This window comes from Diceros bicornis, chromosome 7 (assembly GCF_020826845.1).
Source record: "Diceros bicornis minor isolate mBicDic1 chromosome 7, mDicBic1.mat.cur, whole genome shotgun sequence".
In the NCBI taxonomy this organism is placed as follows: domain Eukaryota; kingdom Metazoa; phylum Chordata; class Mammalia; order Perissodactyla; family Rhinocerotidae; genus Diceros; species Diceros bicornis.
Genome location: NC_080746.1, coordinates 63,885,827 through 63,900,753, shown reverse-complemented (window position 1 = coordinate 63,900,753; position 14,927 = coordinate 63,885,827). Strand labels below are relative to the sequence as shown.

Genomic DNA, 14,927 nt, shown 5'->3' with positions numbered 1-14,927 from the left:
TCTGACTCTCTTTGTTTCTGCTGTAATCTTCCTTTTAGGGCCTATTTTGGACATCTCAGTTGCTCTGTAAGAACATTTTCTGGAGACAAAAGAAATATGGGAGAATATCATGATCAAAGGGACTATGAGTGAATCATATCTTTAAATTAAATCTGAATCTCAGCTGAATACTTAACCAAGCTTCTTTCTTGTTTCCCTTTATCTACAGACAGACACTAAGGATTAAGATGTCTCAAGATATGGATATCTCCCAGACTATAACCAATAGCTCAAGACTTCAAGTGTCCGAGTTCATCCTGATGGGTTTCCCAGGCATTCATGAGTGGCAACACTGGCTCTCCTTGCCCCTGGCTCTGATCTACCTCTTAGCTCTTGGTGCCAATCTCCTCATCGTGATCACCATTCACCATGAGCTTAACCTGCACCAGCCAATATATCAGTTCCTTAGTATCCTGGCTGTAGTGGACATTGGCTTGGCTACTACCATCATGCCCAAGATCCTGGCTATTTCCTGGTTTGATGCCAAAGCCATCAGCCTCCCTGAGTGTTTTGCTCAGATCTATGCCATCAACTCTTTTATGGCCATGGAGTCAGGCATTTTCCTCTGCATGGCTGTGGATAGATACATAGCCATTTGCTATCCCCTTCAGTACTCCTCCACAGTCAATGAAGCTTTTGTGATCAAAGTCACACTGTCCATGGTACTCAGGAATTGCCTGTTGACCATGCCATTGCCTGTACTGGCTGCCCAGCGACATTACTGCTCCAAGAATGAGATTGACCACTGCCTGTGCTCTAACTTGGGGGTCACTAGTCTGGCTTGTGATGACATCTCTATTAATAGGTTTTACCACTTGTCCTTGGCCTGGGTTATGGTTGGGAGTGACATGGGTCTGGTCTTTGCTTCCTACGGTTTGATCATTCGCTCAGTGCTGAGGCTGAACTCTGCTGAAGCAACATCTAAGGCCCTGAATACCTGCAGCTCCCATCTCATTCTCATTCTCTTTTTCTACACAGCCATTATTGTAGTATCTGTCACCCATCTGGCAGGAAGAAAGGTTCCCTTCATCCCTGTTGTCCTCAATGTGCTGCACAGTGTCATTCCCCCAGCCCTTAACCCCATGGTGTATGCCCTTAGGACCCAGGAGCTGAGAGTGGGCTTCAGGAGGGTGCTTGGTTTGGGTGATAATGTGGTCAGGAAGTGAGCCAACTTTAAATGATAGAATTTTATAATTGGTATTAAAGAAAGAGCTCAGGCTTTGGAGTACAACAGTCTTGAGTTAAAATTCCACATATCGCCATTGCTAGGAACATCAATTCAAATTAATTCACCTGTTTATATATCACATACTATGTGCAAGGCACTGTTCTAAACATTTCACAAATATTAAGTCACTTAGTTGTTATAACAACCTTATGAAGCAAGTGCAATAGTTATTTATACATTTTGCAGATGAGGCAAGAAGTTGGGAAACTTGCCCAAGATCAAAAAGGAAGGAAGTTGCAGAGTGAAATTAGAACCCAAGCAGTCAGGCTCCCGAGTCCCAGCTCTTATCCCTTTCTCTCTATTCAACCTCAGTACTAATTTTTAAAAGTATAAATTAAGATGACATTAAAAAGAATGATATTAAATTAAGTGAAATTATATATCACTTCTCTATTAATAGAAGAAAATTCCATTCAAAAATTGGCAGCAATTTTTCTTTCTAATAGCAAATATAGCAGATTTTAAATCCTCTAGAAAGACTCACTGTGGAGACCTCTCTTATTGATATAAATCAAGAATTTGACAGGATATTTTGTCACGTTACAAACTCCTGGCCAATTTTTGAGTTAATCTGCATTAAACACTGAGAGGAATATTTCAATCACTTTTTGAAAAATTATCTTACTGAGGTCATAATGGTTTATAACATTGTGTAATTTCAGGTGCACATTGTTATTTATCAGTTTCTGTATAGATTGTATCATGTTCACCACAAATAGTCTAGTTTTTATTCGACACCATACATTATGTGCCCTTTTACCCAACTCCCCCACCTCCTTCCCATCTGGTAACCACTAATCTGTTCTCCTTATCCACATGTTTGTTTATCTTCCACATACGAGTGAAATCATATAGTGTTTGTCGTTTCCTGTCTGGCCTATTTCGCTTAGCATAATACCCTGAAGGTCCATCCATTTTGTTGCAAATGGCTCGATTTTGTCTTGCTGAGTAGTATTCCGTTGAATATATCTACCACATCTCCTTTATCCATTCATCCATAGAAGAGCACTTGAGTTGCTTCCACATCTTGGCTATAGTGAAAAATGCTGCCAGGAAAATAGCATAAACCTCTTTGAATTGTTGATTTCATGTTCTTTGAATAAATACCCAGCAGTGGAATTGCTGGATCATATGGTAGTCCTATTCTTAAGTTTTTGAGAAATCCCCATACTGTTTCCCATAGTGGCTACACCAGTTTGCATTCTCACCAGCAGTGTATGAGGGTTCCCTTTTGTCCACATCCTCTCCAACACTTGTTATTTCTTGTCTGGTTAATTATAGCCATTCTTATGGGCATGAGGTGACATCTCACTGTAGTTTTGATGTGCATTTCCCTGTAATTAGTGATGTTGAACATCTTTTCATGTGCCTATTGGATATCTGTACATCTTCTTTGGAAAAAATATCTGTTCATATCTGCCCACTTTTTGATTGAGTTGTAGTTTTTTGGTTGTTGAGCTGTATGAGTTCTTTATATATTATGGAAATTAACCCCTTGTCGGATATATGATTTGCAAATATTTTCTCCTAGTTTGTGGGTTGTCTTTTCTTTTTGCTCATGATTTCTTTTGCCTTGCAAAAGCGTTTCAGTCTGATGTAGTCCCATTTGTTTTTATTTTGTTTCCCTTGCCTGAGTAGACATGGTATTTGAAAATATACTACTAAGATCGATGTCAAAGAGTGTACTGCCTATATTTTCTTCTAGGAATTTTATGGTTTCAGATATTATATCCAAGTCTTTGATCCATTGTGAGTTAAATTTTTGTGTATGGTGTAAGATAACGTTCTACTTTAATTCTTTTGCACATAGATGTCCAGTTTTCCTAACACCATTTATTGAAGAGACTTTCCTTTCTCCACTGTATGTTCTTGGCTCCTTTGTCAAAGATTAGCTGTCCATAGATGTGTGGTCAGTCACTTTTTTATTTTTTTAACATTCAGTGTTACACTGAGCTTCTCTAATGAATTAAGGAAATCCCACTGAGGTCCTAGGATTCATTGGCAGTATAAAGGAAACCAAAGTTCTCTAAAGTGGAACTTCCCCTATAAGAGAAATGATGTAAGTTTGAGGACAGAGAGAAGAGAAAGTAGGTAAAACATTTTTTTAAAAATTCCTTTCAACACTAGAGTATAGATTAGGGTGAAATATTGGCTCCAGGATGACACATGAATATGGTTGGAAGACTCTCTTGAACCAATCCCATGGTTTCATGGCAGACTTTGGGAAGAAAAAACTAACTTGTGGCAGTAAACTTGGAAGCCAAAGTGTGAGAACTGTAGGCCACTAAAACTCAAGGAATTGAATCATCTTTCCTTTGAGAGAGTGAGTTAGATAGCAAGGACTTTATTATATCTATCAAAAAGACAGAATTGGACCATGCTACCTGTGCTTTCACCTGTTTTAAACAGTGATCCCACATACCAAGAACAGAAGCATTGACAGCCGACAAACAGTAGTACAGTAATGGATGGGTCAAATTGCCTGTTCTCTTTCCACATGGTGTTTGGACTAAGTCCCTGAGATCCTTTGACATTTCAGGGGGAAAAAATAAGTCTCAAAAGAAAGATACTGGAATTTCTTCTAATCTGACCATCCAAGAGATTGGATTTCCATTTCTACTAATGACTGATAGGATAGTTTAGACAAAGCTTCCCAGTGAGAACAAGTAGAAATGACGGACAAAACATCTTTAAATGGATATAGAGAAATTGGAAAAGTAACAAATTAGTAAAAATTATGTGGCTAAGCTCTGAGTGTAAAAGAACTCAGAGACTTCCTTTCAGCTCCAACAGGTAAAGAGAGCTTAGAAGTTGTCACTCCCATCCTTATATCAAGAAAAAGCTGGACAAAACAAAAATCAACCGAGTGTCTTGGACCCGTTAGTGAACTGAGGTCACATGACTGACATCCTGGAGTCAGAGAAATAACCTTCCTTTAGGTGGGATGTGGCTCTAATAATATCTTTTTTCCTGGAGAGGTGATCTCTATTATGGAGAATGCTCTGTGCTTATTTCATAATGTTAACTTTTCCCCTCCTCCTGCCAGAGCCATCGGATCATTCTTGGATCTTTCCTGTAAGAATCAGCTGCGGTTCCTGGATATAAACTGTGGGGCTTCCCTAAGACTGCAGCCCCCAAGTATTTCTCATTCTCAATATAGTCCACATTAATCCTCCAGCAATTTGTCCAAATTACCTTTGAAGTCTTCCTACCAGTTTGTGGCTCCAGTAGCTTCTACTCCAATTAGCCAGATTGTCTGTATTCACCTACCTCTCTGATTTTTGCAGTATCAATTGCCCTGCAATGTCAATTTTCTGATGGTTCCAAGAAAAGTCATTGAATTTTATTTTTTTTCCTGCTTTTTTTAGTTGTAAGGGTAGGATTGACATTTCAAAGTTCTTTACATGTCAGAAGTTCTAGTATTGGATTATAACTAAAGTACAAGATAAATATCCATGAGTCCATTCTGATATAAATAAGTGATGCAATAAATAAATACACAGAGGAGAATAGACAAATCTCCCATGCATAAAAATTCCGACTAATTATATAGACGACACCACCCTCAAGAAAGGTAGGCATAATTCTTAACTTAAGTGCCTTGTGGCTTCTTTCCAAATGACTTCCTTGGCTTCAGTAGGAAGGTAAAAAAAATACATATATATATGTATATATTTCAAATACCCAAATTATAGATTTTTATATCATCTTCCTCAATATGCTTTGTCAATTAACCAAATGTTGACAATTCTTGAATTAAACTGACTCTCCAAAACTGCAGATTTCCCTGCAGACATAGGACCTTTACAAGTGGAGTCACCACATGGCTGAGAGCCATAGAGACATGTGCTCCAGAGACTAGAAGAGAGAATGGGACTGAGCTTTACTAGACCGTTTTTCCACATTAACCATGCAGATTAAGACACTCCTCCTACTCTGGAGAGTGAGTGACGAGTGAACAGAAGCCAGGAGTATTATGACAATGGACTAGCCAGCACATGGCACAAAACATCAAGAAGGGGAAAACTATGCTTCCTTAACATTAGTAAAAAAAAACATTAACTAGGATTGTTTTTATCTGTGTATAAAAGACCTTAGATTATAGTAGTTAACCAAACTGGAGTTTATCTCATGCCACACACACACACACACACACACACACACACACACACACAATATCATGCAATTCAGTTGTTAAGGCAGCTCTATTGAGCCATCAAGGAACCAGGCTTTTTTAATTTACTACTCTGTCATTCTAAACTATGGCTACCATATTCCACATTCAATTCCACGTTCCAGACAAGAAGAAGGAAGAAATTTATACAGGGAGTCTCAACAGAGTTTTGCTCGTATCTAATTAGTCATAAATGAGTCTGAGGTTCATCTCTAGTTGCAAGGAAGATTCAAAAGTTAAGACTTTTGGCTTCCCAGTCTTTATGATGGTGGAAAGTTATGGGAAAGTGGTTTTGAATGGGTGCTGAGTGAACTAACTCTCAATAAAAACAAGTAGTACACATCATGTTCTTCTAATGCATTATTTTCAGAAATTGATAAAATATTGTGCCATGAAGAAAGTCTCAAAAATTCCAAAGAGTAAATAAGTTCCAAAGATCTCTGAATCAATGTAACAAACGCAGCACTCATTGCAGCTTTCTTCTCCTACTCTAAAACCTAGAAATATGGACAATATATTCAATAATAAATCAATCTATAACATGATACAAAACAAATGGAGAGCCATTGATGAAACAGAAAAAATGAGGAAACTCCAAAGATGAAAGGCAAATGTGATGGAATTAGGGAAGAATAGAAGCCCAAAAGATGCACAGGAAAGGATTACTACAAAATTAATGTAGATTCAGACTGAGAAATGTCTGATACTAACAGAAGCAGAGGGCCATGAGAAAACCAACCTGGTGACTAATGAGTAGTGCAGTAGGAGTAGACAGGCAGCTCTATCTTTCTGCACATACACTCTTGGACCAAGAAGTGAGCTGATAGTCAAAAAACACCAGTGGGTATCCCAGAATATTGGAGATTGGGTTAGAAAACAAGACAGTGACTCACATGACTATAAACAGCCATGCCCCATGAAGCATAGGGAACAAGCTCAACAATAAATCAATATATTTGCACACCCCACATCTCCACTACAACAGGTTGCATCAAACAAATACAGCAGCATTCGGAGATTGCCTACTAGAAAGAAAAACAACCAACCAGAGATCAAGATGGCTTGGTCCAAACTTTGTACAGGTCTCATCCTGACTTTAAGCCTCTGGCCTCCCTTTTTTCTTGGGGTATTTTCTTGAGAAAACTTGTAGTTGTAAATTTTTTCTCTGCCCCTTTGCAATATATATAAATATTCTCCTAACCTCTTGGCAGTTTTACACCTAGGAAATGTCTTTCTCAAGGACCTGGGAACTATCTCTTGAAATGTAAATATTGAAGGAGATAGCACTCCATCTCCCAGTCTCTGTGGTGAATAAGAGCTTATCTTCTAAGAGTGCCAATTAGCAAACACCGATGTCCTAATCACAGACAAAAATATTGCAATCTCAGGAATAATTCAATGTGCTTGACACATCCTATTGGTCAAGCTCCCACTAAAATCCTCCAGTACTTTTCCACTAGCTCACCCCAGGGCTTAAATTCATTCCACCTGACACATTATCCCAGCCCAAATCCACCATTTGTTTTAGCAGAACTGGGTATCCACACTTGGTCTGTTCTCTCTCCCCCATTGCTGGCAATGGGATCAGAATAAAATCAACTTTCATTTGCTCATCATGTCCAGTTTTTCTTTAACACCAAATCAACATGAAAGAGTGGCATTAAAGTTAATAAGCACTACTCACATCTGAAGAGATAGAATAAATTCAAAATCAATAACAAGGCTCCTCAAAAGGTAACCTTCTCTATGTCAACTCTCTACTTCGAGATGCCAGTCCCTCATCCCTTCAGGTCTAGTGGTAGTGACAAGTGCTGTTACTAGCCCTAGGTAACTGCGCTATCACTTAGGATCTCTTACTGATGACACCCTTATCAATAGTCCCTTCGTAAGTAATCTTTTCTCAAATTGTTCTAATTTGAGAAATAACAAGTGTTGGCAAGGAACGTGGAGAAAAGGGAACTCTCGTGCACTGTTAATGGGAATGTAAATTGGTGCAGACACTATGGAAACAGCATGGAGGTTCCTCAAAAAATTAAAAATAGAACTACCATGTGATTCAGTTATTTCACTTCTATTTATCTGAAGAAAACAAAACACTAATTGGAAAAGATATATACATTCCTGTGTTCATTGCAGCATTATTTACCATAGTCAAGATATGGAAACAACCTAAGTGTTTATCAATGGATGAATGGATAAAGAAGATGTGGTATATGTAATGGAATACTATTCAGCCATAAAAAATGAAATCTTGTCATTTACAACAACATGGGTGGGCTTGAGGGTATTATGCTAAGTGAAGTAATTCAGACAGAGAAGGACAAATACCATAAGATTTCGCTTATATGTGAAATTAAAAAAAAAAACAAGCTCATAGATAGAGGGAACAGATGGGCGGTTGTCAGAGGTGGGGGAGGGGGTGTGTGCAAGTAGGAAATGAGTGAAGGGGGTCAAGGGGTACAAACTTATACTTACAAAATAAGTAAGTCATGGGGATGTAATATACAGCATGGTGACTATAGCTAACAATACTCTATACCATATTTGAAAGTTGCTAAGAGAGAAACTCTTAAAAGTCCTCATCACAAGGAAAAAAATTTTTTGTAGTTACGTATGGTGACAGATGTTAACTAGATTCATTGTGCTCACCATTTTACAATATATACAAATGTCTAATCATTATGTTGTACACCTGAACTTAATATACTGTTATATGTTAATTATACGTCAATAAAAAGCATTTTTTAAATTATTCTAATTAGAGTGGGCCATCTGTTCTCTATTGGTATTCCATCTACTACAATGCTAATTCAATTAGGCAGTATAGATGTCATTACCAAAAGCAGTTTCAATGTCGTGATAGGACAGATTTTAGATGGCCATAGATTAAAAAGGTGAGGAGTTGAAGGTATACAAAGATGGCTATTACAAGAGGATGGATCAGTGAAAGGCAGACCCTGAAGACACAGGAGTGAGATGGAAAGTGCCATGGAAAGACCTAGGCAGATGTATGTGGAATAGAGATTTTTGAAGTTGGCAGTCCTTGGAATCTTCCTATATTGACGTGCATTATACAGGAAACAGGAAGACTGTTGACAAATGAAAAAGGAGACACAGTCAGTTCTGCTATGTCACTTGTCTGAACGTACAAACATGTTCCAGCACCAATGATATATTACAAAACAGTTGGGCGTAACTGAATTTGACATTTGCCTTTGTGCAATTTTGTCCCCTACGAACACTGGTTGAATGCAGAAAACTGCATCAAACTGAAGAAAAACTGCATGAGAATACACAAAACACACACACACATACCCCTAACACCTGACAGCTACCTTCATTCAATTTACAACTTTCCTTCTGATTGCAGATAAAGCTCCTTCTACCACTTCACGGTAACTCACGAGCTGCAACACTTTCACCCACTTGCACAAGCAATATCATGTCTTTTTCATAGAAAAGTGTTGCATTCATTGTAGGATTTGTATTTTTCCTAACCATTTAACATATGTAAGACTCTGTGACTGTATTAGTTTTCTTTTTTGTGTCACTGCTGAAGTTTTTGAGTGCTGTGCTCCTAACTCCCTTTTTCCATAAATCCTGTGGTTTTCTTGTGGGATTTTGCATAGCACAATGATTTTTAAGAACTGACTATACCTGCTAGAGTGAGTGAGGAGGAAACCAAGCCTAGACAGAAGGGATACCACACCTCTTCCAACAGTTCAAGCTGGCAGAGCCATCCATCTGCTGGGCCTGCTCCCTGGGACTAGGTTTAAGTAGGATTCTTCCCTGAAGAGATCAAGACAAGCCTCCAAAGTCACTGAGAACCCTTCCTGCTGGAGTGAGACAACAACCTGCCCCAGAGGTAGTTGGATGAGACTGAGGACTGCCATGGAATGAGCCCAGGGAGAGTAAGACCAAGACCAGATCATTTCACAGCTGTGATTTACAACCAAAATCCCAAGAGTGATGGGGAGAGGAATAGATCTGCTCTGAGCAACAAAAGGCCAAGCACAGGCAGCAACAACCTGGAGAAGGGAAGCAGCCCAGCAGGAGGCAGCAGCCTAAAGGCATCCTCATGGTCCCTCTCTCAGTAGTAAGTAAACCAGCTAATGTCATGGGCTCTGGGAGGAGAATCAATGGAGGCGGACCACTTACCTTCCTAGGATTCTGTCCTGGTCTATGTATCTGGCTCATTATCCTCGGATTTCTCAATTTGCCTTTCTTCACCCTCCATCAGGCTCTTCACCTGTGCAGTGGTTAGGAGCTGTATCTGGGAATGAGGCCAAAGAGATGAGGCTGCTCTGATATGGCCATGTTGGAGGAAATGGGGCTCTCCAGCCAGAGGAGTATGCAAAGCAAACCTCTTAACCCTCACAGTGTCAGGCACACAGAAGGCTCTCAGTAAAAAACTGGTGAGTAAACAACCAAACTAAGAGATTCTTGAATAATAAATTATAAGGCAAAGATTCCTAGAATAAGAAGATTTTGTGAATCATGAGGCTCAATTCTTTCATGATTTGGAACTTTTACAGTATATAAAATACATTGTTAATGTGTTTTACTTGTAAGACACAAAAGCCAACACCATTCTCAATGAAAAATTTAATAGACTTTTATTAAATCAGTCAAGGGGGAAAATGAGTTTTGCTGCTATCACTATTGTTTCACATTGTTCTGATTAAAGTATAACAGAAAAATGTAAATAAGAGGTATAATATTTGGAAAAGAGAGTTTCAAATTGTCATTTTTACAACATTTATGAGGTCTGACTAGAAAAATCAGAGAGAAAAAGGAACTGAAAAAATTTTTCAATTGATAATAAAATAGTAAAGTGAATCAAAGAAAGGTAACAGAAATCTGCACGTTTTCTATGTACTAGTAAAAATTAGTTAGAAAATATTCTCTAGAAAAAAATTCCACCCAAAAACTTCAAATATAGTGAAAAAAAATAGTGTGAAATATTGAGAATATAAATAATGCCCTTTAGTGACATATGTAAAAGAAAATTTAAGTAAAGGAAGAGATGTATCAGATTGCTGAGTAAGAGGAAAAATATTTTTAAAATGTTGGTTTTGCAAATTAATTCTCATATTTCACATGATCCTCATTAAATTTAAATATTTTGGGAATCAACCAAAGAAATTAAAATATTCCTGGCAGTCTAGACATTAAAAAGAGCTTTAAAATTTTAAATGTAAAATATTAAGTGGAAAAAAGATCTATTGTTACACTTGAGACTAATATAATATTATATGCCCACTATACCTTAGTTTAAAAAAAATCTATTGTGTGTTAAATCTCTTATAAATCTAGAAATGTTTTACTCACTATAGCACTCTCATCACAATATACAGATAGAAAAATGGAGCAGAATATATTAGACCCAATGCATATAAGAACTTACTGTTTACAAAAGGAGAAATCAACAGTGAATGGGAAAAGAAACTAAAACTTTTATATATTTGGAGAAAAATAAAACAATACAAATATATTTGCTCCACTGTAGACCAAAATCTATTCAAGATAAATGAGTTACATTTTTGTAATTAACCACTAGAAGCAGATAAAAAGTAATGAGAAATGAATAGTAATCAAAATTCTGAGTTGAAAATTATTCTCTAATCCATTCAAATTATATTGCCCATTTTCCCTTTCTGATAAAATAACTTGAAAATGTTCTACAGCCATGCAAGATTTGAATCAAAATATGACCTCACAAATGGGGAGGTACTGTTATGAAAAGATATATGAAGAACATTGATTTCATCTAAGTATAAATATGTAAATATTTAAATGTTAAAATATCTATGATAGTTAAATCTAGTACATATTAAAATTCCCTTAAGAAAAAAAATATGGTTTTGCGTATTTTTAAAATAATGCGCTTGGGAAAGTCCCACTCAAATTTAGAAGTGGTAGGAAAGTTACTGGAAATTTAATCATCTTACATATGGCAGTATTTAAAAAAATCAGTAAATTGAAAAACATGGGTTTTAATATGTTTTCAGTTTAACTTTTTTGATCAGAAGGGGAGAAGAGGTTATACCTTAAAAGAACCATTTGTATCAAGCCATCAGCAATAGTTTAATGGAAAGTGCCTAGCAACAAAATACAAAATACTAAGATTTTAGTCCCAGCTCATTTATCATTTAAAATTCTAAACTCAGATAAATCATTTAACTTCTATGAACCTCAATTTCCTCAAATTCAAAAAAGGTCTTTCAAAGGTGTTTTTGTGAGAACATCTTCACTGTATACAAAACAAAATCATTATGATAATTTTTGTTTTGACTTCTCATTCTTCCCTAGAAGACGTCCAAGAAGGAGTATATCTATTCTGTACTTAGTGTTTGCCTCCTGAAAAATCAGACTGCTCATAATGATTGTGTCTCCCGCTTTTTGTGCACATCCTCTTGCTCCATGTAAAAAAACACCATTGAGTGACATGGAGCCAGTAAATGATTCCCCTCTGACTCTGTTTCTGCTGTAATCTTCCTTTTAGGGCCTATTTTGGACATCTCAGTTACTCTTTAAGAACATTTTCCAGAGACGTGGGGGAATATCATGATCATCGAAGGGACTAAGAGCGAGTCATGTCTTTAAGTTAAATCTGAATCTCAGCTGAAGACTTAACCAAGCTTCCTTCTTGTATCTCTTTATCTACAGACCGACACTAAGGATTAAGATGCCCCAAGATATGGATATCTCCCAGTGTCAAACTAATAGCTCAAGACTTCAAGTGTCTAAGTTCATCCTGATTGGGACTCCCAGGCTTTCATGAGTGGCAACACTGGCTCTCCTTGCCCTTGGTTCTGATCTACCTCTTAGCTCTTGGTGCCAATATCCTCATTGTGATCAACATTCACCATGAGCTTAACCTGCACCAGCCAATGTATCAGTTCCTTAGTATCCTGGCTGTAGTGGACATTGGCTTGGCTACTACCCTCATGCCCAAGATTCTGGCCATCTTTTCATTTGATGTCAAAGCCGTCAGCCTCCTTGAGTTCTTTACTCAAATCTATGCTGTTCACTATTTTATTAGCGTGGAGTCAACCATCTTCTTCTGCATGGCTGTGGATAGCTATGTAGCCATCTGCCACCCACTTCAATACTCCTCCATAGTTACTGAAGCTTTTGTGGTCAAAACCATAGTATTCATGGTGCTTAGGAATGTCCTACTCACCACCCTAGTGCCTGTACTGGCTGCCCAGAGACACTACTGCACCAAGAATGAAATTGAGCACTGCATGTGCTCTAACCCAGGGGTCACTGGCTTGGCCTGTGATGATAACACCATTAATAGGTTTTATCAGTTGGCTTTGGCATGAGTCCTTGGGGGAAGTGACATGGCTCTAGTCTTTATCTCCTATGTTCTGATCTTTAGCTCTGTGCTGTGACTGAACTCTGCGGAGGCAATAGTCAAGGCTCCGAGCACCTGCAGTTCCCATCTCATCCTCATATTCTTCTTCTACACAACCATTATTGTAGTGTCTATAGCCCAGCTAGCAGGAAAAGCAGTTCCCATCTTCCCTGTTCTTCTTAATGTTCTTAACATTGTCATCCCCCCAGCCCTTACCCCCATGGTATATGCTCTTAGAGCCCAGGACCTAAGAGTGGGCTTCCAGAGGGTGCTTGAGTTAGATGAGAATATGTCCCAGAAGTAACACAAACTTAAAGAATGAGATATGAGATACTGCAAAAGAGCACAGGTTTGAAACCCAACTGACGCAGGTTGGAATCTGATTTCCCTATTTCATTAGCTAAATATAATTTGTTAGACCTAGATGTTGGGTTTATCAAACACAGACTTTAGAGCAGCTATTGTAAAGATATTCAAAGAATTAAAGAGAACCATGCTTAAAGAATTAAAGAAAAATATGAGGACAATGAATCCGTAAGCAGATAATCTATTGAGGTAGAAACTATATAAAAGAATCAAATGGAATTTCTGAGGTTGAAAAGTATGATAACTGAAAAAGAAACTCACCAGAGAGGTTCAACAACAGATGTGAGATGGCAGAGGAAAGAATCAGTGAACTTGAAAATAAATCTATAGAAAGTATATAGTCTGAAGAACAAAAAGAAGAAAGATTAAGGTAAAATGAACAGAGACTCAGAAACCTGCGATACAACATCAAACATACCAACATATGTGTAATGAAACTCTCAGAAGAGAGAGAAAGAAAGGGATAGAAAAATATTTTGAAGAAATGTTGGTCGAAAATATTTGAAGAGAAAACATTAATCTACGTATCAGAGTTCAAAGTGTTCTAACCAGGATAAAAACAGAGATCTATATCTACATATATAAGAGTCAGTCTGCTAAAGACAAAGACAAAGAAAAAAAATCTTCACAGAAGTAAGAGAAAAGATAACTCATCATAAGCATGCATTACGATTAATAATGACTTCTCATCAGAAATAATAGAGGCCAGAAGGTAATGGAATGGTATATTCCAAGTTCTGGAAGTTCTTGGTGTCAACCAAGAATTCTATAACCAACAAGATTATCTCTCAAAAATGATGACAAAATGAAAACAAATGTAAACAGAAAAAAAAAAACTGAGAAAATTCATTGCCAGTAGACTTGCCTTACAAGAAATACAGTCATGTGTCACTTAATAAAAGAGATACGTTCTGATAAATGCGTTGTTAGGCAATCTCGTCATCGTGCAAACATGATAATGTGTACCTATGCATACTTGGCTGGTATAGCCTACTATACACCTAAGCTATGTGTTGCTAATCTTAAGGGACCACCACTGTATATGTGCTCCATTGTTGACCAAAACATCATTATGTGGTGCATAAGTGTACTAAAAAAAATCATTCTGGAGGAAAGGAAATAACACCAGACAGCATGTTGAATCCATAGGAGGAAATGAAGAGCACTAAAAGTGGAAAATATAAAAGACTACGCAGATATACTCTTTCTCTTTTTCTCTCTCAAAATTTCTTCAAAAGGCATAAGATTATATAGACCAATAATAATAACACTCTGCTGGTGGGTTTATAACACATATAGATATAATATATTTATATGACAGTAATAACAAAGAAGGAGGAAGTGGTGTAGATATATTGGAATAAAGTTCTTATATTCTATTAGAATTGAGAGTGTATTCATCTAAAGTAAATTGTGACTTAAAAAAAGAGAGGTGCAGGGGCCGGCCCCATGGTTTAGCAGTTAAGTGCACACACTCTGCTACTGGCGGCCTGGGTTCGGATCCTAGGCGTGCACCGAGGCACCGCTTGTCCCGCCATGCTGAGGCAGTGTCCCATGTATAGCAACTAGAAGGATGTGCAACTATGACATGCAACTATCTACTGGGGCTCTGGGGAGAAAAAAGGAAGAGGATTGGCAGTAGATGTTAGCTCAGGGCTGGTCTTCCTCAGCAAAAAGAGGAGGATTGGCATGGATGTTAGCTGAGGGCTGATCTTCCTCACAAGAAAAAAAAAAAGAGATGCATCTATAAAGAAATA

General features: G+C 37.6%; 1 protein-coding gene and 1 pseudogene across 1 annotated transcript; both read left to right on the top strand.

Annotated features, from left to right (window-relative positions):
• The first annotated feature begins 239 nt into the window (after positions 1 to 239).
• Positions 240 to 1,205, top strand: LOC131408093 (olfactory receptor 56B34-like). The gene has a single exon (XM_058544654.1). It carries the CDS (start codon positions 240 to 242, stop codon positions 1,203 to 1,205), a length of 966 nt encoding a protein of 321 aa, XP_058400637.1.
• A 10,936-nt stretch (positions 1,206 to 12,141) lies between these two features.
• On the top strand, positions 12,142 to 13,108 carry LOC131408092 (olfactory receptor 56B34-like; annotated as a pseudogene).
• The last annotated feature ends 1,819 nt before the right edge of the window (positions 13,109 to 14,927 follow it).